Source organism: Corticium candelabrum, chromosome 13 (assembly GCF_963422355.1).
Source record: "Corticium candelabrum chromosome 13, ooCorCand1.1, whole genome shotgun sequence".
NCBI lineage: Eukaryota > Metazoa > Porifera > Homoscleromorpha > Homosclerophorida > Plakinidae > Corticium > Corticium candelabrum.
The window spans coordinates 1,617,275-1,645,000 of NC_085097.1; the positions used below are offsets into that span (position 1 = coordinate 1,617,275).

A 27,726-nucleotide genomic window follows, 5' to 3' on the forward strand; every position below is an offset into this window, starting at 1 on the left:
GAGTTCCCCTTGAACAATCCAATGCCATTACGTACAGTATCCAAGAAGAGTTTAAGATATGTGCTCACATGCTGTAAGGTTTATTTCAATCAACACCTTAAGTCATCAGGCTGTGCGGTGGCGTCTTTTTCATGTTCTTGATGCTGCTGAGTGGGACAACGTGCTCATCCTTGCAAAGCTGTTTTTTTTCCCTCCCTGTATCTAACAGCAGTGTGGAGAGGGTGTTTCGACCCTGAAACTCTTGAAGACCCAGAAGCGCTCCTCACTGTCTATAGAAACAATGGATAATCTGCTGACGCTCAATATTGGAAAGGAATCGCTGGAATCATTCAACTCTAGACGAGCAGTTGATCTTTGGTGGCATGCAAAAGAGGCGTCCCAATCAATCTGCCCGTAGACCGTATCAGCAGCGGAGACGCCGTTCTGTGAGAGCAATTTGTGGAAGAAGAGCAAGTTTCCCTTGCTGACTGAGGAGGGGTAGTCCACGGCCATTGTTAGAGATTTGTTTAGGGCAGCCGTGTTTGTCTGTGTAGCTGTTTATTCACTTGTTTGTGTAATCTGCAACATGACACATCGGCTACATGACAACTGAATTTTGTCTGAGCATTGGTACACTACGGGAAACAAAGTTACGTCATGAATTGAAATGGCCGGGTTGCTTTCAGGGGTACTGTTTATTATGATGCTAGGAGACCACAGCTTCAGGCGTCCTCTGCGCTCGTACGCTTCTGACAACTCACCAACGGTCAAGACAGTTGAGCTAGTTCTTGGTCAAAGAATTCACCCACTTGCTTTACCACAACAGTGACATAACCACTGTGCAGGCAGTGAGACTGTCCACAAATGACTGTACAGACAACCGTAGTACATACACAATACAGCGCATTTGTACAATCATGCAGGCAGCCGATAGGCATCACACAACAATACCGGATATATAGCTGAACTGAAAAGATATTTCTATTTAATCACTGTTTAGCATAAACATATCCAGCTTAGAAAACACAAATCACATCACTCTACCAGTCATGACATGGATCAGACTCGACGAAGGGTTATCAGTAGCGTAGCTAGGCATGAGGCAGTGAGGCAGTTGCCTCGGTAGGAAAAATGGGCGTGGCATTAGAAAGTGAGTGCCCTGAAGCTTACTTTAGAAGAAATGTGTTCTACACTTTTATAGACCACACGGTAACGCAACTTGAAGAACGCTTTCCAAATTCTTCAGAGGGGATGTTTCTTGGGTTTAGTCTTCTTCCTAATTTTGTGCTTGACTTAACAACTGACGACAAAGAAGCTATCACAAGATTTTTCAGTCCAGACTTGCCGAAACCAGAAACTTTCGATACTGAGATACTCATTTGGAAGAGCGAATGCTCAGAAGTTCCAAGAGCGGAACGGCTAAATGCCACATTACTTGACACGCTGCAATTAGCGGATAAAGACTTTTACCCGAACGTGCATGCGATACTCAAGCTATTGTTGACTCTACCAGTAGGGTCAGTATCTTGCGAGAGGTCGTTTTCGAAGATGAGAAGGCTTAAACATTGGTCAAGAACCACTATGGGAGAGAATAGGCTAAATGGGTTAGCTCTCATGTTTGTCCACAAGGATATGAAAATTAGCAGAGAAAATGTTCTGCAAAGATTTGATTCCACGAGACATAGAAGGATTGGACAGCTTCATCTGCCAACTGCTAACTAATCCAAGTGTAGTTTACTGTTTTTACCCTGTCAAATCAATTAAGCATATCAATATGACAGCAATAGCCTTAGGTAGTGCATATCAATAAGGAATTAATATTAATAAAAAAATTAATATTAATATCAATTTGCCTCGGTAAGAAAAAAATCCTGGCTACGCTACTGGTTATGTAATTAGTCATTCATTTCTCAAAATGGCGGCTGCAATGGTGACGCTTCAAAATGGCGGCTACAGCTTTGACTAGATGACCGATCAACTTGAAATCCTTATTTCAGGGTCTGCAACTGGGTATTTAATAGGTTTTTAATTGCTATTCCCAAGTCTAAGACTAGCTAAAAACCAACGGAGGCCAAAACATCAGTCTTTCGATAGACACAGGCTCTGGTAAGAATTGGGAATAAGACGGTGTTGCCGTCGCCCTCAAAACGTTATAGGTACATCTACTCAACTAACTATCAAAGGGTGAAACTATTAAGAAACGGCGCCCAACCGAAACTCTGGACTAACAACCAGAGATGATCGTGCAGTGGCGGCGGCCATGACACTCTTCACAAATACCCCGGAACTATCAAAGGGTGAAACTATTAAGAAACGGCGCCCAACCGAAACTCTGGTCTAACAACCAGAGATGATCGTGCAGTGGCGGCGGCCATGACACTCTTCACAAATACCCCGGATACGACACCAACTTCCCGGATTAGAATACAATACCACTGTTGTACGTGTACGCATTTACGCAGTGGCTCAGCTGTACTGTTGCAATTTTTTAAGTTTCTACAAAAATAATTCTTGTTCTATTATACAGAAACGCGTGAATATCTGTAGTGTGAGTAGCTGCTGACATGTACTATTACTCTATATAGCAGTTGTGATTTACGTCACATGGGTCTATAGATAGTGAGTATGCGTATCTAGTGAGTCATTCCAAACGTTGATTTACTGGTACGAGTGTAGCTAGCTTGTTTGGTATCCGTGGTGTAACGTAATCGTGTTAATAAAAGTTATAGTCCGTCAGCCAACACCCCAAAAGACGCTTCTCTAGGAAGTTGCGTAGCCCGCAAGTCCAGGAAAGTTTTGGTAACTTTAAAAGATAAAGCAGTATCACAGAACTCCAACTGCACCTGTTTGCCTCTCCATTCCGGGGCCGTCAGGTAGTCGCACATTAACAAATTTAGGGGCGTGGCACACACGTCAGTAGAGCGAGCTTGCCAAGTCTGTAGTCGGCAGAGCACTCAAAACGGGTAAAAACGCATCATGCAAACTACTGAGGCATAAAGCATCTATTGTGAACATGTTGGCTCGCAGCATTAGCCAAATAGCTTACGTGATCACATGACACGCGATGAAGAAACCTTTGGAGTTGTGCGTCTGTCAACTTTCCTAGAGACCTAAACTAAACCAGATTGCTCATTAGCAGTTCAACTTCTATTACAGCAGCAGTAGAACAAACTGTAAGCAAACAGAAAGCCGTACCAATGCGAATTAGGCTGCCAACAAAAAGCATAGATGTCTAGGCAAGCAGGCATCACGTAGAATGAACGCGCTGCACAGCTACCTTGTTGTGAACTATGAAACGGTGCCGGCTATTCTCGTACGAATGGAAATCAATGGTCTTCCTGTAGTACTCTTGCCCAAACTCAAGTCTCAGACACTTGGCCTCAAAACCTCGTCGGTTGTCATTTGGCTGGCTTCAAAAGAGTCCAAATTATTTCTGAACGTGTGGAAAACAAGTAACACGCCAAAGAGACGATAATCTGCATCTATTTACGTAACATCGTGTAAAGAATTGTTTTGCGGGGGCGTAATGATTACGTCCGGTACCGTGATCGAGGTCTATGGTACAGTACAGTGTTTCTTTAGATGATGTTATGTGTAGTGTATGACGTAAGGAAAAGGTTGCTACACGTAGAAGGACATCTTCGTAACTGGACAATGAAGATTTAATTAAGTGCTCAAAGTTCACTGGTAATGCAAGAACACTACATGTAGTTTTAGTTAGATGAAAGACGTCATCGTAACTGGACGATGACGATTTAAATAGGTGCTAGAAATTCAAAGTAATACAAGTGAACTAAATGAAGATTCACTTCCAGACTGTGGGTTTAGCTAAATGAAAGTCGTCATAGTAGCTGGACGATGACGTCTTAATTAAGTGCTAAAGTTCAAAGTAATACAAGCATTCACTTCCAGATTGTGGTCTAGATAAGTAAGAGCTTTCGCGCCTATCTACACTAGGTTATGTGTGAGCAAACTACTTCTTGTCCCTTTTTCGACCAAGTGTTCTTACTCAAATTTAGCTCAGCTTTCAACGGTATCAAAGGCAAAGTTATACACCAAACCGAACGTCAGAGATTTATTGTTGCATTATTGTTGACTTTGACAAATCTCAAATTCAAAATCATTAAGCAGTTTTGTTTTGAATATCATCAGATGGCTGTGGAGAGAGCAAAGATTGCCATGATTGAAATGACTTCCTAGTAGCCAATGTGACATCCACAACCAGCTCTATAAACAAATAATTATTGCTGCCTCATCATCAACTTGATAACCTCGTCAAACCAATCTCCAACTGTAGTTCTCACAGACTCGGTATATCCTATTCCCAGCCCTTACCTAATCACCCGTCTCCACAATTTTTCTCGATTTTAAGTTGCACAAATGACTTCATCATCAGCTGTCACCAGATTTCTTCCTCTCTACTCAATGCGCATATTCTTCCAGTAACTACATTCGCAGCACCGTTAAATTTTTCAATACGCGCTCTGACAGATGCAGTAACATCCCTGTATTCACTAAATATACATCCCAAATGTATGAACTGGTGAGTCACATGTACATTATATCACGCAACTGCAGATGAGGGTCAGCAGAATTCAATTTTCGGGTAATCATTGAGACGAACTGAACATTGAATTTCATAGCGTTCTCCTCCGCAAACTGACCACACACATCCAACATAGCCTGTAATCCGTCCACAGTAGGCGATAACAGCATGATATCGTAGACATAAGCCAGTCCACCAGCATACCTACTTCTAACTTTTGCTCCTCTACCTGTCCGCCATAATTGGTACTCTACATCGTATATGTCTGCGTCGTTCATATACTCTTTGCCGGTATTTCTACGTTGAGTAGCCTATGTAATACAAGCATAGCAGAAATATCATGCAGTTAATTAATCAAACTGAGCTGCAACTTTACTCTATCAAAGGAGCAGCAGACTTTGTGAGGACAACGACTTCAAATCTTCCTCCTTATCCTCTAACTTAGAATAGGTGAAGGGAGTGCCGCTGGAAATACTGGTATGTAGATTAATGAGCCATGCGTCGCAACAACAGAAATGAAGTAAGGCTAGCTAGACAACAATTAGAGTGACTGCTAAACGTCTGTGCTGCAGTTTGCCATATATAGTCTTTATATTGTAGGTGCATGTATCGTTTCGTAGGTGGCCATTGTGATTACGTGGACGCACGACCCAAACAAAGTATATTCCCGCGCAAACCCAGTAGGTACTGCCTCTTTTGCCAAATAGGGATCTATAGCTTCGTCTGCGCTACCAAGAATTCTGGTCACCCGTCAAAAGGTCAAGTGCAGCAAAGTGCTGGCCGTGCATCCTGCGTGAAATTCTATCGAACTATAGCAAGCACTATTGCAATTGCAGTAGTCAAAAATCGCACAACAAGAACGGCCGGAACCGGACTTAGACAGTGGCGGATCTAGGGTAAGGGTTGAGGGGGTTGCTCCGGAGATAAAGAATAAGGTCTTCAAGCCGCATTGTGCTCATTTCAAACGGTGGCAGTATTTATAATAACTAAGCAGATTCTTGACAAAGTGAGAAATCTGGCGGCGAAACTCCAGACTCTTGACCCGGATATCCTTGTTGCGTACGGAGTCCGATTGAGCACTACAAACAATTCGTTGCGATCCCCCTCTTAAACTTGCCGATCCTTCAAATGCGCGAACAATCTGGTGGTGAGCAAGATAATGTGCGAGCATTGTTGTGTCTAGCTCCTACCTTTCTGGTTCGTTCTGATGTTGACCCAATGGAAAGCAGCATAGATAGAATATGTTGCACTGGCAAGCTGATCTTCCATTCCCGAAGTCTTTACGAGTTGAATTAAGACGGTGGCACAGTTTATTGGGCACAGTGGTACCATTTGTTCCAAACTTATCTGCTTGCGGCTGGAATTGATGCGCTTTCAGGAATACGGAAGAAAGCACTTCTGGAACACTGCCTCGGCACGGAAGGCCAACGTATTCTCGCTACGCTTCCCACTGCTGTATCGGAGCAGCAACTCGTTGAGGCAGGTGGACAGCAGCCTCAAGAAGACGCCGAAGAACTGCTTTACCGCAATGTTGTCAACGCTCTTGACGCACATTTTGGTTCTCACGTTACTGTTGTTACAGAACGTCATCGCTTTCGGCCGCGTAGCCAAGCTCAAAGCGAGACCATCAGGCAGTTCATCGCCGCACTTCGACAGCTCGCAACGCGATGTAAATTCGGAAAGCTCCATGATCAAATGGTTCGGGATCAGCTCATCGAGAGGACAGCCGTTCCCGCTATTCGCGAGTGTCTCCTTCTGGAGAAGGACGTCCTAAGATGTGTGCAAGCAGTAGAGATAGCTGGTCAGGTGGAAGTCGCTAAGCACGAGGCGCTTCAGTTAGGTGAGACGGCATCCGATCAGACGCCTACTGCCTCCGCTCAAATGCAAGCAACCGATATCCAACGAGTTCACCGGAAGCCCAAATCCGCTCCAAGATCCACGCGTGCAGGCACTAAGGCGCCAAAACAAACAACGAAACAGACGGAGTTTTTTGGTAACTGTGGTCTGTCGGGTCATAAAGTAGGCAATCAGTCATGCCCACCGATAGGTAAAGAAAGTTATCGTTGTCACAAGCTAAACCACTTTGGTCGTTGCTGCAGATCTTCTAGCAGTTCATCTAGCAGTCCATCGTCAACGACAAGTCAAGCCAGAGTGCGTTCCGTGGTCAACGAGATCACTACTTGTTCGCGTACAGGATTTAAGTTGTGCACTCACTGTGGCGAACCACTCCCTAAAGATTTTGATTGACTTAGGCGCCAAAGTCTCAGTCTTGAATCAGCCTACATGGCAACGTTGTTTCTCGGCGTATTCTCGATCTGCTACAACCCAACTGATTGGCTATGATGGGAAGTCTATCAAGGCATTAGGAAAAGTATCCCTACCAGTGCAGTATGACCATCAACCGTCAACTACCTTAAAATTCTTCGTTACATCCAAAGATTCAAATCTTATGGGCGTGGATCTCTTCGATCATCTGGGTTTCAATATCGCTCCACCGCCTCTGTCACCTGTTTTCGCGCTTAGCTTACAGCAAGCCGTTCACCGGTGGCCTTCTCTCTTCACTAAAAAACTGGCATCTATCACAGGATATGCTCATGAACCACAGGTAAAGACCACGATTCCTCTCGTTATCTAGGCCTGTAGACGGATAACACTATCTTTACGTGATGAAGTATCTCAAGCATTACAGCGGATGGTATCTCAAGGCATCATCGAACCTACTGACTCGTCTCCTTGGTTATCAAATTTAGTGGTCGTTCGGAAGAAATCTGGTGGTCTTCGTCTCTGTGTTGATCTACGTGCAGTCAACAAGGCCATCATTCCGGATAAGTATCCACTTCCTACAGTGGTTGAGATAGCAAGCCAATTTCAAGGTAGTACCACATTCAGTAAGCTTGATCTCTCACAAGGATATCTTCAGATCCCACTCACCAAGTCCAGTAAGAAGTTGACAGTATTCATCACTCATGAAGGGATCTGTCAGTTCACAAGGATGCCATTCAGACTGTCCTCTGCTCCCAGTGCTTTTCAGAAAATCATGTCTTCTCTCCTGTCTGGCTTAGCTGGAGTGGCAGTCTACATGGACGACATTGTGGTACATGGGTCTACCCGAGGCACATGACTCCCGGTTGGCTGCTGTTTTGGACAAACTTCACAATCACCAAGTTACTCTGAATCAGTCTAAATGTGTTTTGGACCTACGGAAATTGAACTTTTGGGCTTCCATGTCTCCAATGCTGGTACCCGACCACTTCAATCTAATGTCGATGCGATTTTGAAGAAACCGCCATCAGCCTCGGTCAAAGACCTGATGTTTTTTCTCGGGATGGCTGACTACTATTTGAAGTTCATTCCCAACTATGCTCACCTCACGACCCCTCTTCGCGGTTTTTTGAAATCAGATACCCATGGTTCTGGGACGGGTCTTGTCAAGCAGCTTTTGATCACTTGAAGGATCGGCTGGTACACTCTCCAGTTCTTGCACATTTCTCTATCTCGGCTTCGACTTGACTCACATGAGATGCTTCTTCTGCAGCTCTCGGCGCGGTTCTTTTTTCAGGAAATCGATGGATGCGATAAACCTGTTGCCTATGCCTCTCGTGCACTGAACGAGACAGAACAAAAGTGCTCTGTGGGTGAAAGAGAAGCTCTTGCGTGTCTCAGGGCCTGCGAACACTGACACATTTATCTCTATGGTCGCAAGTTCATTCTTCGCACCGACCATCAAGCCCTCACCACCTTGTTGTCTGCTTCAGGCACAGGTCGTCGTCCGTTTCGACTTCATCGTTGGGCTGATCGTCTTTTTCAGTACAATTTTGATACAGTTTATCGTCCAGGAAATCAGAATCAGGTAGCCGACTGTCTGTCTCGCACTACCAATCTTTCACCGAGCTCATCACCTTCGGAGAAGCCAGTCCAGTTGTTGACTACTCCGTTCGATCGTGTTATTACTCTGGAGGAGCTCCAAAAAGCCTCCGCGAGTGATCCGCTTTTGCTTCAGGTTTGCGACTATATTGTCAACGGATGGCCAGGCAAACTCCACGATCCTCTCTTTGAATCCTTCTCTCGGATTCGCGATGAACTCACTGTCTGGAATGACAGTTGTGTAGCAAGAGGGGACAGAGCCGTTATACCCTAATCCTTACAACAAAAGGTTCTCGAGATGGCTCATGGTGGACATTTGGGCATCGTGAAAACGAAGCAGAATGCCGTGCATCAGTTTGGTGGCCAGGTATCGATACCCAAATAGAGAATTACATTCGTCACTGTGAGGCGTGCATCCAAAGTGGCAAAGGTATCAAACCCAAGAAAGCCACGCTCACTCCAATACCATGACCGAAGCAACCATGGCAGAAATTCAAGTTGACATAGTAGGTGAGGTTGCAGGAGCCCCTACTAGTCACAAGTGTTTAATCGTGGTCCACGAGCTTCATTCGAAGTGGCCTGAAGTTCGACCAAGCTCCCATGTCACCAGTGCTGACGTGATCTCGTTTCTCTGTAACTTATTTACTAGATGGGGTTTGTCAGAGGTTGTTATCACCGGCAATAGCCCCCAGTTCAAGTCAGGAGAATTTCGTAATTTCTTTACCAATAAGGCCATCACACATTCTACCACCGCTTTCTACCACCCCCAATCAAATGGTGGCGTGGAACGTTTCAATCAAATTCTCAAGCAAAGAGTACGTACTCACAGAGAACAAGGCTTTTCGTTTCAACAAACTCTGCAGGGACGTTCCTGCACTATCGTTCATCACGACACACTATGACGGGCTACTCACCAGCTCAGTTGATGATTCAACGTTCGTTTCGGGTGCCATTGACCATTATTCAACCGGCTGTTCACTTTCCAACTGACACTGGACATGAGGATATTCAAGATCTCGCTACAGCCATAGCTGCCAGGCAACAGAGGGTCAAAGACTATTATGATGGTCGACATCGCGCACGGAACTCTACCTTTGATAGTGGGGAGTTAGTCCGAGTCAACAATCCAGTGAGACGAAATAAGATGGCTCCTGCCTTCTCCAAGCCGCTCCGCATAACCAGACGGGTCTTACTTTCCACCTATCGCTTGGAAGATGGTTCTCTTTGAAATGCTGATCAGTTGGTTAGTTCTTCACTCTCCAGTACTGCGACCGTTTCCAACCCTGCTAAAGCCAAGGCCCCAGGATCTCTACTACATAGAAGAAGTCAACGCACCACCAGAAGACATGCCTCCCTCGCTGACTTTTACGTAGAGTATGATCATAAGTGACTGACACCTAGGTTCGGTTACATTTTTTTAAAAGGGGGAGGAAGTGTTGTATCTGTAGTCTTAGCAACTGTTACGTAGTATACTCTAATTACGTATAAGTGGTTGTGTTGTTTGGGTAATAAATCAGTACAAGTATAAACACCGTGGAATACTGTCCGACTCCAAAGACAACACAAACTACTGTAGAAGGGGGCATCAAACCGAATGAGACTAACAGAGCTTTCTATCCAACAAGCAATGACATCAAAAATCACATCTACCTAGTCAAGCAGTGTCACGCTTTCCAAAATAGATCAAGAAAAATTGCACGTAAAAATCCAAGTGGGAATCAGAGTCTCCAAGTGCTAAGTTTTACTTCCAAACTTTCAAAAAGAACAAAATTTCAAGCAAACAGGTTCTTTCTGATGCCAATTCACAACTCAACCCAAGCAAGTCACTGCAGAATCATTCACCTGATAAGAGTGAGCGGAGTTTGACGTATGTAAGCCTGGAAACTTGGCAATTCACACGGTATGCCAACATCATCTGTCTAACAGACGCCATCTACAAACCAACAAAGTATGATTTGGCATTGTTCTTTATTTGCGTAACAACTAACGTAAATTTAAACGTTGGTCGCTGACTTTACTGTTCATGTATGCTCCACCATGTTATGAGCAAAACACAGCAATAGACAAATTCTCCAGAGAAGACGAAGAAAGCTGAAAGAAAGTGGTGTGTGGCAAAACAAACAAGTTGAGGAGTGCGTATCAAAGCATTTTCCATATTTCATCACGACCCATTGCCACACAATGACAATTAACTCTGCGGTTCTGTTGCATGAAAATCCCAACTGAAAGAGCTGATTGCTTTGTACCAACCAGTTCTCAGTAGAGCAAATTGCCGTGTTAAAGCAATACCATCAGAATGGATAAAACTGAAACCCTCGTAACCAACTGTTTCAAAGAAAAGTCTTACCTTGAGCTATATAAAAATATTTTACAAAGAAGCCCTACCGAAGTGACTTGCAACAAAACATCTTGCACTTTGTAATCCTTCTTGTTTTGCCCATCAGTTCCGCTAACTGCGAAAGAGCCTTCAGCGCCCAGAAAAGAATAAAATCTGCTACTCGAAGCAGTCTCTCGAGCAAGAGATTGTCAGATCTGATATTAACTTCTACTGAAAGTCCTGATTTGGAGAGCTATGACCCAACATCTGCAGTTGCTAGATGGAAAGGTAAAGGATACACCCGGAAACCATTTTACAAACTAGTTCTACCAACATCTGCAAAGTATCACTAAAAACTCACTGACTAGTTACTCAGCAACTATGGGCGTTAATAAGTTGTTCCGTCAGATGTTATTGATAGAGGATGTCAATAGAACTGTATGTCGTATATTACGTATGACTATTCATTGTTTTGAGATTAAAATAGACAAGATAGGATCACATCACGATACACTTAACTAATTATGTGGCACACAAAAACATACCGCAATTCGTTTTACAGGTTAGACCGTTTACGCGTACGCGAACATGTAGGTTGCGCAATAATGAATTATCACAACCCACCATTACCATGTGCTTAGCTAGTAATAAACGATAGTCTGGCATTCCAAGGCCAACTTTGGTCTGGCACTCCGAGGCCGTCATACACATCAAGTAGCGACCAAATGTTTCGCTTGGTCGCCAGGTGCGACAAAACCTTTGAAATCTCTGTGAAGCCCTGGTAGGAAATCTATTGTTTCATTCCCGCAACTTTCTTCACTACTTTCGCTGTCACTTAATGCCTCTAGAATCACAGCAACGACGGTAGCAGAAGCGGAGGAAGAGATAGTTCGTTCAGCGTCCATCTTGCACAAGTACACCTTATCCCGGATGCTACGGGTGATAACCCGCCACAACCCGGAATAAATACGACTCTGTTGCGTTCGAATTAGAAAGGGTTGGAATGACTTCAACCGCGTATTCCGGAATAATGGGAATAGAACGAATGCACCCTGCAGAGCGGCGCCGTACCTCGGACACCATCATATGCCGGAAGCAAGTTCTCAGTTATCCGTTTTGAACGCAGTCCCTACCACATCATAAATGTAGGTATCCAAGTTGTAATTGAGCACATCAAAAGAGAGCATTGCACCTCTTCTCTGCTTAGAGTGAGATTGAAAACTGTGCGGAGCCTTGCATACCCCGTTCATCGGACAAACGCATCGTTCACCGGACAGTAGCGTCTAAATTGCACACACGCATTCTTCAGCCTAGTTACTTATACATCGCTAATCAACAACTCTTTACCTAGAAATCGCGTTGTTACCCTGCATGTCAGCCAAGATCTGTATGAGTTACAGTCGGTCAAACGCCCGTGGTAACGGCCACAATCGTCGGACACCCATTTTCTTGCCTTCCTACCTTCTCAGCAACAGCTCTAGGTTTCAAATAACTGCAGCTGATTAAATTCAGTAATTTAAAACGCCGCAGAACGCAGAACGCTTGCTTAGAGTGCTTGATGGCACTTCTGAATCATTTCTCCTGCAACCACGCCCCCACTAGGACGTGTAAACGCTGTTGCTTGAACGAACTAGCCGTTCAACAAAGAAGACGACGATGAGAGGGCAGGATTAAAGTGCTCAAACGCTCTTTACCCTTTGCAAAGAAAGTCGATCGCCGCGTAGCGCGTGTTGACAAGGACTTGACGTTATCTAATTCAACTTTACCTAGGAGAAGTAGGGGTGAAGGTTCTAGCTGTTCTGATAATAAACAAAGTGCCTGCATTCTGTACAGCTGATTGTACCAACGATGACGTGCTGCACTTCGTGACGGTGCAAGTTCAGGCAAAGGTAGATATCAAACTGAGATAGAAACACCTGCACACGTCTTATTCAGAGCCAAGTAACAATTTAGAGGCCTTGAAAGGAGAGCACGGGCTGTTCCTGTGCGAGTTGGGAGAATGTGCTCACCGTAAAGCTCGAACATGGATGACGTCAATCGTCTGCTACATCAAGCCTGTGCAGTTGTGCTGCAAGACTCTCAGGAGTTCAAATTCTTACGCTGGGAAGACTAGACAGTAGCAGAGGGCTAGTAGATGCCAACAGCGTGAGCTTGTCAGCAGAGAAAATTCAGCAGTCTCCGCTAATAACCGTTGCTGAGTCAAATAAAGGTCAAACGAATTGGGGGCAGTACGATATTTCCTTCCAACTCTTTCTCATCTCATTATTACTTGCAGACTGCTGCTGCAAAGAAAAAACGACTGTCCAACGAAAGGAGCGTTACCTCGACTCAATGAGCGTGCGCTATGTCTCTTCTGGAGAGTAGCAAACGGAGACAGTGATAGTATTAGTGTGTTAGCTAGTCACCTATAAACCTATCTCAGGTGCGAAGTTGCAGAATTACCCTTTGCGTTTTCATGGCGAGGTCGTGTCCGGTGAATGATGGTGGTGTATGAACGGGGTCGCACAAAAGGATCACGTCTAACCGTCCTAGCATAACCGTTTCAAGCCTTTGGACGTCCCGCGTCTGAAATCACAGTCTTTACTAATCCTTCTTACTGTAATAGAGGTTACTAGATTGTGTTGGCCACTCCTATGGGAGGGACCATAACCGCGTATATAGTTAAGAGTATGGTTTAGCCTGGGGGCTTTGTGAGGTGATAGAGTTGTGTGCAAGGGTAGAAGGCCACTCGGTGTCTCTCACTAAGAACCCAATAGTACATGGTGTCAGGAGTGGCGCAACTCTAGAAAACTACCGGCGATGGCTACGTTCCAGGTTGCACCTCCAGAGACGTTTGATTTCTCGTCCCCTGAGCAATGGCCAGGGTGGAGTCGTAGATTTGAGAGATTCTGAACCGCTTCAGGTCTCGTGGAGAAAGAAGACGCAATGCAGATCAGTACACTCGTGTACTCCATGGGCGCTCAAGCAGAAGATGTTTTAGCGTGTCTCACCCTCACTGAGGAGCAGAGAACGAAGTATGCAGACGTCAAGGCTGGGTTAGATGGCTACTTCGTAAAGAAACGAAACGTGATCTTTGAAAGAGCAAAATTCAACGAACGACGCCAGACGAGAGATGAACCGGTCGAAACATTCATCACAGCGTTGTACAGCTTAGCGGAGCATTGTGAGTTTGGGACACTCCGCAAAGAGCTAATTCGCGACCGCCTGGTGGTAGGGTTGCGGGATGCCAAATTATCGGAAGCGTTGCAGATGGACTCAGATTTGACTCTTTCGACGGCAATAACAAAATCTCGTCAGAGCCAAGCTGTAAAAGAGCAGCAGACTGTAGTTCAAAATGAACTACCCTTGGAATCTCAGAAGTCAACAGAGTTGGAAGCAGCTCAGATACGCCGCGTGAAGCGATCGCTAACAGGGCAACGAAAAAGCAAGCCGGCGCATTTTCAAGCTAGTCGAGTCAGCAAAAAGCAAACGAGCACACCAGGAAGTACATGCCAGAGGTGCGGCGCAGAACCTACACACGGTAGAGAGCGGTGTCCTGCGATTAACGCGAAATGCCACAAGTGCGGAAAGTTGGGACACTATGCGCGTGTCTGCAAGACAAAGAAGGTCTCAACGGTACTTGAAGACCAAGGCTCGGGAGAGTTCGGTGATCTTTTCTCACTGAGTAATGAGAGCATGTCTAAACAATGTAAAGCATGGATGGTTCAGGTTACGTTAGATGGCGTTCCAGTCGTATTTAAGATAGACACTGGAGCGGACGTTACCGTGATCCCAGAGTCTATGTTTGGTAACATTACAAAAAAGCTACAACCAACGGGAGCCAGACTGAGAGGGCCAGGAGATAATGTGCTACGTGTTCGTGGTAAGTTTACTGCAAGATTACAATACCGCCAGAGGTCATCACAGCAGGAGGTTTACGTGGTGCGTGATGTTGAACGGGCGTTATTGGGGTGGCCTGCAATCGAGAGCCTTCAATTGCTAAAGAGAATAGATTCAGCAGCGAGACAGCCATCACGGTCAGTCCAAGAAGAGTTTCCTCAACTGTTCCAAGGTCTGGGAAAACTAGAAGGAGAGTATGAGATCAAGCTGAAAGAGAATGCAACACCTTTCGCTTTGTCCACTCCCCGTCGTGTGCCGCTGCTACTCATGAAAGAAGTGGAGACGGATCTTGAAAGAATGCTGAAGGAGGGAGTGATTTCTCAAGTTGAAACGTCAACTGATTGGTGTTCCGGCATAGTTGTAGTGCCAAAATCAGGAGGAAGAGTTCGAATATGCGTAGATTTGTTTAGACTAAATGAGAGTGTATGCAGAGAGCGTTTGATGTTACCGTCTGTAGACTACACATTGGGTCAATTAGCTGGAGCTAAGGTGTTTACGAAATTGGATGCTAACAGTGGATTCTGGCAAACACCATTGTCCAAAAATTCAGCTCTTCTCACCACTTTCATAACACCATTTGGAAGATTCTGTTTCAACAGACTCCCATTTGGTATTTCATCAGCTCCTGAATTGTTTCAACGTCGTATGTCTAACCTTCTGACTGGAATGGAAGGAACTGTATGTCTTATGGATGATATCTTGATCTATGGAAGTTCACAAGAAGAACATGATGCTTGACTCTGCAAGGTTTTGGAGAAACTGAGGAAGTCAGGAGTTACTCTTAATCGAGAAAAGTGTGAGTTTTCTGTTCCAAAGATAAAGTTCTTGGGACAAGTCATTGATCAGAAAGGGATCAGGAGCGACCCTGACAAAGTGAAAGCTGTGTTACAATTGAAAGAACCAATCAACACAGCTGAAGTGAGACGTGTCCTAGGTATGGTGAACCATTTGGGCAAGTTCATTCCAAATTTGGCAGAGAAAACGGAACAACTGCGGAAACTTCTAAGTAAACAGAATGCTTGGATCTGGGAATACCCGCAAGCAACAGCATTTCAGAAGATCAAAGAGGATCTCATAAAATCACCAGTTTTGGCTTTGTATACACCCGCTCGAGAGACGGTGGTGTCAGCTGACGCATCATCTTTTGGCTTAGGTGCAGTCATACAGCAGAGACAGGACACAGGAGACTTCAAACCGATAGCATATGCATCGAGGTCAATGACTTCCACTGAGCAAAAATATGCACAAATAGAGAGAGAAGCCTTGGCTGTTACATGGGCATGTGAGCGTTTTAGTGATTATCTTTACGGTATGAGATTTCAGGTGGAGACAGACCATAAGCCTCTAGTTCCCTTACTTAGTTCAAGCAAGAGGCTGGATGAGCTACCAATACGTATTCAGAGATTCAGGCTTCGACTGATGCGATACAACTTCTCAATAAGTCATGTCTCAGGAAAGAAATTTTCACACCTGACACATTGTCCAGAAGTCCAGTACAGATAACTACGGAATCAGCTCATGAGTTGGAAACAGCAACTGAAGCCTATGTCGAACTGATCATCAACCATCTTCCTGTGACGGAAAAACGACTGAAAGACATACGGGACAGACAGACTGCAGACAACACATGCAATCAATTGAAACGATTTTGCATACAGGGATGGCCAGCTAAACACTTGCTGAAGGGGCCAATCAAGAAGTATTATCCTGTATTTACAGAATTGTCAGTCCTAGATGGATTACTTCTAAGAGGCAATCGGATAATTATTCCAGAATTATTACGAGATGAGGTTATAAAGAGACTCCACACAGGCCACATGGGTCTCACAAAGACTCTAGATCGCGAAAAAGCAGCAGTGTGATGGCCAGGAATGAGTTCTCAATTGAAAGAGACAGTGGAGAACTGCACTGTTTGCAGCAAAGAGCGCAGCAATAGAGCTGAACCTCTCATTCCTACACCTTTGCCAAGTCGTCCCTGGCAATGTGTCGGAACTGATCTTTTCGAATGGAGGGGACAATCGTATCTTCTCGTTGTAGACTATTTGTCAAGGTATCCAGAAATAGCGAGACTATCAGATGAGACATCAAAAGTTGTGATTGAACACATGAAATAATTTTTTTCCTGACATGGAATTCCCGAAGAAGTTCGATCAGACAATGGGCCTCAGTATTCTTCTGCCGCATTTGCAAAATTCGCAAGCGAATATGAATTTTCGCATATTACTAGCAGTCCGCTACACCCTCAGAGTAATGGCGAGGCTGAGCGGATGGTCAGAACTGTGAAGAGTCTTCTCAAGAAAGCAAAAAAAATCCATATTTAGCATTATTGGCATATCGAGCTACACCACTAGCGAACGGATTTTCACCATCAGAATTACTTATGGGAAGACAAATTCGATCTGTTGTGCCGAAATTACCTCACGTTTTACACTCAAGAGTACTTCCTTGGAAGGAGATTCAAACGAAAGAAGCAATTGGTGAAGAAGACCAAAAAAGAAGATTCGACAAGCGACATGCAACTAAAGTGCTGAAACCTTTATCTGAGGGGACTACTGTTTGGGTGAGAGACCGGCGAGAACCGGGGAAAGTCTTACAAGATGAGTCAACACCAAGATCATATCGGGTGCAAACTCAGTCAACAACTGTTCGAAGAAACTGGCGACATCTAGTGAACATTCCACCATCACAACCGGAGGAGATTCCAGAGAAGACACCCCAACCTCACTTCGAATCAGCACATCATCAAACGGATACGTCTACATTTACTACTCAAGAAAGCCGAGTCCGACAGAATTCACCAACACTCAGGACAAGGAGTGGAAGACTCCTAAACGTTTAGACTTATAGAAAGTAAAAAGTAGAGTTGCATGCTTTGAGAAGGGACATGTTGGTAAGGCAGTTTATTGACTTGACAAAGGGGGATGTAATAGAGGTTACTAGATTGTGTTGGCCACTCCTATGGGAGAGACCATAACCGCGTATATAGTTAAGAGTATGGTTTAGCCTGGGGGCTTTGTGAGGTGAATAGAGTTGTGTGCAAGGGTAGAAGGCCACACGGTGTCTCTCACTAAGAACCCAATAGTACACTTACTGTGGGCTTTAACTAGCAAAGCTCAGTCTTACTTCGTTTGCTTCTTGCACGGCTGTCCGATGATTGATGGTGTCCGATAACAGGGGCGTCGCTCTACATACAAAAGTGTACACTAAAATTACGTCTTTTCCCAACTGACCGAAGTTTTGCGTTGCTTCGTCATAAGCGTTGCTACTAACAGAGCACAATCAAAACAGAAAACGAGTATACGGGACCTACTGCGAAACCCCACCCAACCTCGCTATTTGGTACAACTGGGGTTTTTAAAAATGCTTTACAAGCTTACAATTGCTATTCCCAGTTAAGACTAACTACAAAAACAAACGCAAGCCAAAACATCAGTCTTTCGCTAGCTAGAGACAATCTTCTGGTCAAGATTCGGTGTAAGACGGCGACGCCGTCGCCGTCAAAAGGTTCTATGTACATCTACTCAACTAACTATTAAGGTCTCAAACTACTAAGAAGCAGGGCCTAACCTAAACTCTGGTATAACACTCAGACCCAGAGATGATTGTGTAGCGCGCCGCGGCCATGACACTATTTATAAATACACCGGATATGGCAGCTACTTTCATGATACAAATACACTACTGTACAAACTTCAAACTATTGTAGGCACCTCTGCTGTACTGTTGTAATTTTTTAATTTTCTACAAAAGAATTGCTCTATTATACAGAGACGCGAGAATATCAACCGCTGTGTACATTATCTGTGCAATAGAGTTGCATTATTGCAAATAGAGATTATAGATCTGTTCCTACATACAACTGTAGGTATTAGAGGCATGATAAAAATATGACCCCACCAAAAGATTACCCAAATGCGCTGTGACCCCTGCAAATTACTTCATTTTCAAACTTATGGCCTCCCAACAATTTTGCCAACTCCCCTGGACACTTAATAATGACCAGCCCCTAATTCTCGAAAAGTCGATTGTATATAGCTTTTCAAAAAGTACACAGCTGTGGCAGCAAAAGTGGAACCGCATGCGCAAATGTAGAATATTTATACTTCTAAATATTTTGATTAGGCAAAATGTTTGTCAAATCATCCAAAGATGTCACTTAAAGATTAATGGTTACAATTTAATATTTAGTCAATGTTGAAAGCTACTGTGCAAAGAACAACGTTTCATGGAGATCAACAACATAGAAAATCACATCCTATGCTGACATTTGAATGAGCCAACCCTCCTAGCTACATTAGTTCATTTATAAAGATTTCCAAAGTGTGCTGTCTTGAGGCTATGTTCTACTCCGTTAACTTAAGTTAATCAAAAAGTACACATTCATAAACAGGATTCGCAAACAATATCACCAAACGAATACACAAATCATCCACAGTCTTCTATGTAGCATATTATAACGACAATAAAACGGTAATTGACGACAATGCAACTGTATGTCTACCTAAATACTAGACAATAACTCCAACAATACTACTACTCAAGCTTCTTTCTCATTGCTTTCTTAAATAACACAGGAAGTAAAGATATAGCAGCTGATATAGCAAGAAATAGCATAGACTTCCAGGATGTAATGTCACCAGTAGTCGTCAGTTTGTACAAGGTTTTTCCAGCTTGGATAAATAGGATAGAAGGAGGTGCCACACCTAAGGACAAAACGTAGTTACTACACTTTTGTCTAAAAAATATTCCTGTCCTAGAATGTTCTCAAATTGACTACACTGCAAGCCAAACCAGACATAAATCAAACACCTGTAAATCCTTTGATTTTTTCTGCATAATTTGTACTCTAGATCACCCACAGCTGCTTATGTAGTTACATCTAGCACTTGACAAATATCAATAATCTGCTGCTTTCATGAGCCATTAATATGTCATGCTTACAAGACCAGAAAACTATGAAAAAAGTCCACTCTTCTTGTGTTATTGTCCCACAGAAAGTACAAAGGTGAAAGCCACAGTCCCTCAATCAATAAATATTGTGCCAATATTTATAGCACAGCATCAGAAGATTTGAAATTCTGAAAATATATTGTGAGAGCATTCGAAACATACTGCCCTCTGCTCTCTATTCGCATTATTCTATCCACTTCTATTACAACCATCACAGAACACATCTTTAAGTGTTCTGATCCAAATACATTACCATTTATAAACGTATAGATAGTGAATTGACTAAATATTCACACCCCAGAGTTTGACTGTCATGTCTGCATACTATTGACTTCAACAACTGTTATAGTACAGTAATCTCACCTATAAATGTTCCAAAAAAGAAAATGTTGATGGGAATGTTAAGTAGAGGTGATGCTATGTTGATAAACCAATTGGGAAGGAAAGGAGTAATTCTGAGAAACACAATGTAGCTGAGCATGTTGTCTCTATGCTTTGCAACCTTCCAAATATCAGAAATAACAAATCAATATAGATACAATACTTCAAACAATGGGACACAGACACAAAGAACAAAACAGACAAACTGTTACACTTACAGTCAGATAAACAGAAGACAATCTATTGACAAGTAACATACCAAACCAACAACACAAGAAACCAATCAATACATTGATATTTTCTCCTACAACAACCTCTGTGGCTCCAGGTCCGGATCCAGTGTAACAACTTGTGTGCAGTAAGGAAATAACAGACAGACATTAGACCATGTCGCACGAAAATTTGTTGTTCGTCCGATCAAATACTACACCAGTGTTGAAACGTGTTAAGACAAAACGTCCACCACGCATAAGTGATAGTGCCAACCTTGTATCTCAGCGCGCTTTCCAATGGTGCTAATTTCATGAGTGTAGGTGCCTTCTAGCATGATTTATCCAAAGATTACTAAACTGCTTTTAATTCTGGAACGTATTGCAGTTGTCCAGTACAAGGCAACTACTCCCTGTTTGCTCCTGGGTCTGGAAGTTCATAATGCACCAGTGTTTGTTTAGAAACAACTTTTTAGGCACTGTTATTCCAAATAGCGTCACAAAATATGAAATACACAGTAGAGTACACATACTGCTACAAAAGAACATGCCAACAATCTAACGAAGATGATTTCTCCCTTCTTAGGATGGTAGACACATTACTTTGTCATAAACACAACGCAGCAAGAGCATTGAAATGTAATTACAGCCTTTGAGGTAATTGGCAGCATCTGCTCTTGTGACAATTAAACACATAACCACACATGTAACAAGAATGCTGTAAAATACTAAACTTAGTAAAGACCTCGATGTGCAGAATCCTTATATCCTCGCGTGTAGGTATGTATGGTTTACAAGGTTGGCTGTGCCATTGGAATAATTCAAGCACTTGCACTTTCGAATAATACCAAGATCATCTCAAACAAAACACAATACAAGTGTTTCATAAAAGTATGTTCATGCTACTGCTTTTCGTGTTTTTTTTTATGCAAATGAAGCTATTTGGAATAGTAGCACCTATGTAGTAAGTTGTTACTAAATAAACACAGGTGCTTCAGTAAAGCCTTGGAATCCAAAGAGAGAGAAAACAGAGAGTCATGCAGGGGAGTGGTTAGCGATCCTAGACTGCAATAAGGTTCTGCTTTTGCTACCACAGATGGGCTCTTTCAACATTCTAGACTGACTATCTCAAGACTGTGCACACTAAATCACAGTAGCCCATTTCTGTACAATCAATACTGCTGATAACTAGAATTTTTCTACAAGAATTGCAGTATTTCACATAGGTATAAACTATAGTCAGCCTAGCAGATACTGTATTGTCGCAAATAAAAGCCGACCTCGAATACAAACTAATTTCGAGTAAAAGCTGAAAATTGAAGACCCCATGCTATGTACAAGCCGGTCGCATTTAGAAGCTGATATTTTGTTCAAGACGCACAGAACAGGTACCTACACGGTTATGTACACGTCCGCTTGAGTCAGGCTGAGCGTAATGTTTAATGACATTGACCATGATGACAAAGATTCAGCTGACACTCTTGACACCAGTACCTCATGGTAGTGATGTCTAATATCTTAGCAAATCTTGCTTTTCAAGTGGTCTAAGAGTGTTTGAATGGCACATAAGCCTGCTTTGAATATAAGCTTGTCTTAAATACTTATAGCCTAAATTCCAATTTGGCTTATACAGAAATATGCACGGCTTATATTTGCAACAATACAGTAAGTAGTCAACATTTAGCAATGAATAATTTCATTACAACAGAGAAGATTAGTTAACGTTTTATGACTGCTAGCAGAGCAATACCCTCTATCAAAATTCCTGAACTTGGGCCTGGGCTCCTCATTTACTAACGCTACTCTGTGCTCAGCAACATACATATAATAAAAGACAGCAAGCCCCAACAGACAGAGACAAAAACGGGTCTGTTTACGAGCAACATAACTACTGTATTGGGCATAGTCTGTCAGCCAATGCTGTCTCTTGTGAACCATTCTTGAAAGTGAATAAATTAAACTCAAATGAAATTATACTCTTTTCTTCATGCAAGTTAGATATCTACTACATGTTTTACTACACATATCCAAATATCATGTGACCCTATTTGAATGGCAGATATCAGAATTTATCACAATGACACAGACACATTTTTTACAAATAGACACATAGCTATATATAATAAGAACACCCAGACTGCTAGCGCCATGGTCAGGGCACATCTTTAAAAATGCAGTCTCTTGTTTGGTGATAAATCGTTAAGCCTTACAGCAAGACTATAGATAATTAAATGGTAACCATATATTATGCACCATCTGGTATGTAAATTATAAGTCTTGCATACAATTTGGCAATAGAAATATTTCCACAAGCAGATTAATTTGCATTCCTTTTAAGAATGGCTCTGAAGTTCTAAACCAATATGCAATTCAAGTTGTTGTGGTACATCTATTAGCGTGTGCTGAGCCTGCTTACATTTGCAGGCTTGCTACAGCCCTGAAACAAACAGAAAAACAGGACAACACAAACAGAGACAAACAAACAATTACACAATGTCAAGTGCCCGGTAGAGTTTGATTACTAAAAAATTTCAATTTCAGAAATATTCATGCTAAGAAACAGAGAAAAATCCTCAAAAACGCCAATATGCAAAAATTTAATATGCACCATCAGGCATAGAAATACCTATAACACCTGCATTCAAGTTTTACAAGTAATTCTTAATTATGTAAGAGCATCATATTACCTGTTGTCTCCAGCTAGCAACCTTGTCAGGAAAGTGTTTCTTCACTAAGCCAACTCCAATCAATGCTGAAAGACAGTAGCAAAAAGTAGCACCCGCAGCTGAACACTACACATAAAGACAATACACAGTGGCATATAGGTTATTAGTTGTCAGTGCTATTAGCAAACTTACAAAGCACACGAGAAAGAGAGCGACTGGAAAACTGAAAAGGAACCCAGACAAAATGCTGAGAAATATAGATCCAGGTATTGCAAATGACTGTAGGCTGTTGGGTTTCCAAGTCAGGGAAGCAAAAATGATTAAATATGCAAATGATAAATACATGTGTAAATATTGATACAAAGTTATTGCACTGACATTATTCATAATTATAACAAGGTTATTTTAAAGTTTAATTTCAATATATCCATTGTAAAATACAGCTGTCTCTTACTGTGTCTATGATATAATGTCGTTACCTCAAAGGCAACAACCTCATTTCAAGACGACAATAGAACCTGCAGATCAACAGTTACCATAAGTCTAGTTGTGTATATGCATGCAGAAAGCATGTTAGCCTCAGCTACAAGACTACCTGAATAGCCTGTTCTCTGCACAGCCGATTAGATAATTAGTTGTTGGTTAATTAATTTAACGTTGTATGAAAATCTATGTTGCTGCATAAGTATCTCAGAAAAAGATGTTGCCTGCGGGTGACTTCAGTTACACCTGTATTGTGGTAATCAAACCATTTGTCCTTGTACTTGATCAACGTGCTTGAACGGAGACTCATTTATGTTATTGTTCAGTACAAGAGATTACACACTCTTGCTAACTCCACTTCACTTACTGCATGATATTTGTGCAAATATAGTCAAGGCATTAGCAGTCTGCAAAACTCGATTCAATATTTAATTCCAACTGGTTAAAATGTTACAAATCATAAAGAACACTTTAGCCATGTTACACCTTTGTGCCCTATCATGGGTGTGTCATCAGTACAGACTCTGTAAAGCACCTGTATCATGAAAGATAGACTTCTATATGCTGTTGCCAATGTAAGTACATCTAAATCATTTCTCAACATAATTAATTAATTAGCAAATGCAGCAATGCCATATGATAACAACATTTGCTAACTACTAACAAACCCTGGACAAACAAGAAACGACACAAAGAACATATCAATAAAAACACACAAACAATAGTCAAAAACAATGAAGTGTAGACAAACTGAAAGACAGACATGCAAGCAAACAGACTGACAAATAAACACTCCGATTGACAAACCTACAAGCAGACCAACAGGTAACTACTGCTAGTCACAAGAATTGAGTTGGATACAATATATACGTACATACAACGAGCAGTAAAACACTAAAATAATGTGACTGCCCATAATGAGATAAAACTCTCCCCAAGTCTTTAGCGTCATCCAAACTTCGTGGCAGTTTTATATGATCCCAGTGGTGCCTTGGAAGAAATCACACTTGTAATAACAAATATATATATTTCACAAATCTAGCTAGACAACCTTACTTCTCTATATCCGGGAACTGAGAGAAAACAAACGTCATTAGAAGAAGGCCACCAGAAAAGAGAACGACAAATATGCCAATAGATCTCCATCTGTTATGCTGAACATGTTCGTGTTCGCTGCCTAAACGCACGGTGGTAAGAACAAAAATACGAAATTGCGACTAGACACACAACCACGTGAACAGACCTACGGTGCTTGAAGACGACCACACCAACGACGACGACGAGGAGAAGGATTTATTGGGACGTAAAGGTTGCCGTTTTGTAGCTACAACAGGTCTGAACTGCTGGCCTGACATCATACACAGGTTTGTGCAAGATTAGCGCGTCTGGAGCCTCGAAGTCCTTCTCTGCTAGTTGATGTCATGCCAAATAAATGCTAGTTCTCTGCTAGTTGATGTCATGCTAGTTGATGTCGTGCCAAATAAACAGTCATGTCAAATAACACCGACTTGTTCTGATAACTCATGCATATGTTTAACTTCATTAATTAATTAATTGCAAGCTCTTGCAAGTGTACCAGGGTGCTTGTGTGTATAGACTGGATAGTCATAGACAGGGAGAACCTTGAAAGTCTGTAGGCATTGACTTTCATTTACAAAACGTTCCACTTTTCTTCTAAATTTCAGAATACTATCTATACTAAGTTTTATCAAGTGCACAAGCATATACAAGAAGGAGGATAAAAGTAACACGACAACATTGTTATACTACAAAAAATATTGTTACTCTTTTTGTCACCATGTCCTCAAAGTGCTGTCTCAATAGGAGGAGTTTTAGGAGTTTGTGGTTCTTGTGAATGTGAATGTGAATGTCTTCCAGAACGAGTGACTTTGCTGCAAGGAGTGCCTAATCTAAACTCTCCACCTCCAAAAGTTGCATTTGCAGAACTGTAGTCAACTTCAGCAGCATCACCACTAATGTTAAGCAAACTTTGTCCCTACACACCACAACGTATATCACATCAAGACTTACAGTACACGACTAGTATCACATCGAGCCACTCCATAGATACTACCAACCTCAAATAATCAGTATGCTATTAAGAACTGTGGTCTGTCATAATAATTATTCATAATAATTATTTATTTCAATTCTACATTGTTGACAGACCATTCTTCATCACATGTAGCTCAGTGTATTTCTGAAATGAGGTTAGTTAGCCTGGTTTCAATTTCACCGCTTACCTGATTCTTTGTCTGATTTTCCAATACAACACATTCACTGACTCTAAATGCAAGCAGAGTATTTCCACCAACAGCTTCCACATGAGCTCGAGCTATTGCATGGGCTTCAGCCAAAAACTCCTGCATGAATGCACTCAAGCCTCCGCACTATCAATAAATACCAAGTATAATGTCAACATAGAAGTAAAACCATATGTTCAACCTCCTGAATAGAAGTGCTTTCTCGAATAAGAAAAAAGTTAACATGACCAAGATAACGCAAAACCTTGGCTCCTGAGATGTCTGTGAGAGGCGTCAATTCAACTCTTGGTCTCCATTGTCTACTAGACTAGAAACAACGTCAATACAGTAACATGGTAAGATTATACAAGTAGAAAAGATGTATGCATTAAGGAATACCACATAGAAATGTTGATGTTTGGATTGAGATGTTGGACTAGGCACTAGATTACAATAAAACAGTACACCTATTTAAAACTGGTACACTGTACACTAAATCTCAACATGTCAAAAATATAATAATATTAATTGTTATTAAGTGTCAAACATTGATGAAACTAGTTGCACACACTTTACAATCTTTTCTGTGCAAACTCTCTAAAGAAAATGTTTGATTGATAATCACTAATATTAAAAAACAATTGCAGAGTTAGAATCGAGCAACATAAGTTCAATGTACAGTTTGGTCAATAACATGACCAACAAATTCAAAAGAATGTAGAAAATTTGTGTTCAACATCAATTAAGATTGTCAATCAGTATATTGATATTGACTCTTACTTGATGATGAATCTCCAGCGTCTTCCATCTGAAACTGAAGGTCATCAGAGGATATTCCCGGCTTCTTCACAGCTGTGGCTGGAACAGCAGGACTTTCACCAACAGTTTCAAATGAACGTTGTTTAACAGGGCTACCTGTAACAAATGACGTCGAATTATGTCACTATTAGTAGGAAACTGTATTGAACCCAATTCTGAACTAACTGGGAAGTTTCCCTGATAAAACAGACTGTTGAGACAGACTGCCGGCAGACAGCTGTTTTGTCCTATAGCCATCACACAGTCGAAGAGCTATTCCTGTAACTACCACCTTAAAAGCACAAATTTATGTCACAATAACAGAAGAGTATGTAAAAGGAAGAAATATTACATGACAGAGAAATTAAACAATAGAAAGCAATAGCAGAAATACAAACTGTAAAACACATAGATATACCAACAGGAGACAGAAAGACACTGAAACCGGCATAATTACATGAGAAACTATTAAAAATTCAGTCTAAATTAAATTTGATTCAAGACTTAATTCATACTAACATGCTACGTAAAATATTTTACTGAGACATCAACACGACAAAATCTACAGAAACATGTGTTTGTAAACACACACACACACACACACACACACACACACACACACACACACACACACACACACACACACACACACACACACACACACACACACACACACGCGCGCACACAAATGGCAAAATGGCAAAAAGGCAAATGGATAAGAAGCTGCCATTAAACAGTAATGCCCCAGCCAGAAGGCTGGGTTCCTGTGCACTAAGCAGAATCTATAGGTCGTGCTAAGCAATCTCCTGGAGCCTGGCCAGGTGCTCGCAGGAGAACAGGCTGCGACGCCGACTGTGGTGTGGGCACCCGAAGTCCCACCTGGACCTCAGTGGCTGATGGACTTTGTCACAGTCGAAGGCCTTTGCCACTCCAGTCAAAGACCGGGTACTCATTTATACTCTTGAGTCAAGAGAGGCAATTGTGCGTAAGTTTCTTGCCAAAGGAAACTATGCCATAAGTTGCCATCACTGTGACTTGAACTTGCAACCCTATAACGTCCCGGATGTTTCCATACTCCAAATGCACTCTCTAACCAATTGAGCTAGACCATACACACACACACACACACACACACACACACACACACACACACACACACACACACACACACACACATACACACACACACACACACACACACACACACACACACACACACACGGGAAATGGGAAATGGATAAGAAGCTGCCATTATACGGTCACGACCTAAGGCTAGTTGATTGAGTTCCTGTGCACGACCTAGGAGTATGGACCATGCTAAGCAATTTCCTGGAGAGTGGGCAGGTTCTCATTTTAGCACTGATTGCGAGACCAACTGCAATGTCGGTACTCAAAGTCCCTCTGGGACCTC

The 27,726-nt window shown here is 42.3% G+C and overlaps 4 protein-coding genes across 6 annotated transcripts in view; 2 read left to right on the forward strand and 2 right to left on the reverse strand.

Moving 5' to 3' along the window:
* The first annotated feature begins 1,110 nt into the window (after nt 1-1,110).
* LOC134189228 (uncharacterized) lies at nt 1,111-8,663 on the forward strand. The gene is made up of 6 exons (XM_062657469.1): nt 1,111-1,491; nt 5,849-6,572; nt 6,625-7,130; nt 7,215-7,619; nt 8,061-8,156; nt 8,229-8,663. Exons 1-6 carry the CDS (start codon nt 1,111-1,113, stop codon nt 8,661-8,663), a joined length of 2,547 nt encoding a protein of 848 aa, XP_062513453.1.
* Nucleotides 8,664-8,856: 193 nt separating this feature from the next.
* On the forward strand, nt 8,857-9,291 carry LOC134189229 (uncharacterized protein K02A2.6-like). The gene has a single exon (XM_062657470.1). It carries the CDS (start codon nt 8,857-8,859, stop codon nt 9,289-9,291), a length of 435 nt encoding a protein of 144 aa, XP_062513454.1.
* A 9,650-nt stretch (nt 9,292-18,941) lies between these two features.
* On the reverse strand, nt 18,942-24,643 carry LOC134189093 (transmembrane protein 41B-like). The gene is made up of 7 exons (XM_062657324.1): nt 24,518-24,643; nt 24,331-24,451; nt 24,136-24,264; nt 22,984-23,077; nt 22,813-22,917; nt 19,899-20,037; nt 18,942-19,288 (listed from the first exon to the last, which is right to left on the reverse strand). The coding sequence occupies exons 1-7, from the start codon at nt 24,630-24,632 to the stop codon at nt 19,119-19,121; spliced, it is 873 nt and encodes a 290-aa protein (XP_062513308.1). The 5' UTR covers nt 24,633-24,643; the 3' UTR covers nt 18,942-19,118.
* A 267-nt stretch (nt 24,644-24,910) lies between these two features.
* Nucleotides 24,911-27,726, reverse strand: part of LOC134188920 (C2 domain-containing protein 5-like) — a 29,145-nt gene continuing 26,329 nt past the window's right edge. For 2 of the 3 annotated variants that reach the window (XM_062657131.1, XM_062657130.1), the window contains exons 28-33: nt 26,502-26,607; nt 26,298-26,432; nt 25,917-25,960; nt 25,720-25,845; nt 25,518-25,664; nt 24,911-25,270 (exon numbers count right to left, since the gene is read on the reverse strand). In XM_062657131.1, the coding sequence (XP_062513115.1) occupies nt 25,079-25,270; nt 25,518-25,664; nt 25,720-25,845; nt 25,917-25,960; nt 26,298-26,432; nt 26,502-26,607 (750 nt within the window). In that variant the 3' untranslated portion in view covers nt 24,911-25,078. Of the gene's footprint in view, nt 25,271-25,517; nt 25,665-25,719; nt 25,846-25,916; nt 25,961-26,297; nt 26,433-26,501; nt 26,608-27,726 lie in introns of those variants that run through there. The other variant, XM_062657132.1, reaches the window with a different exon arrangement.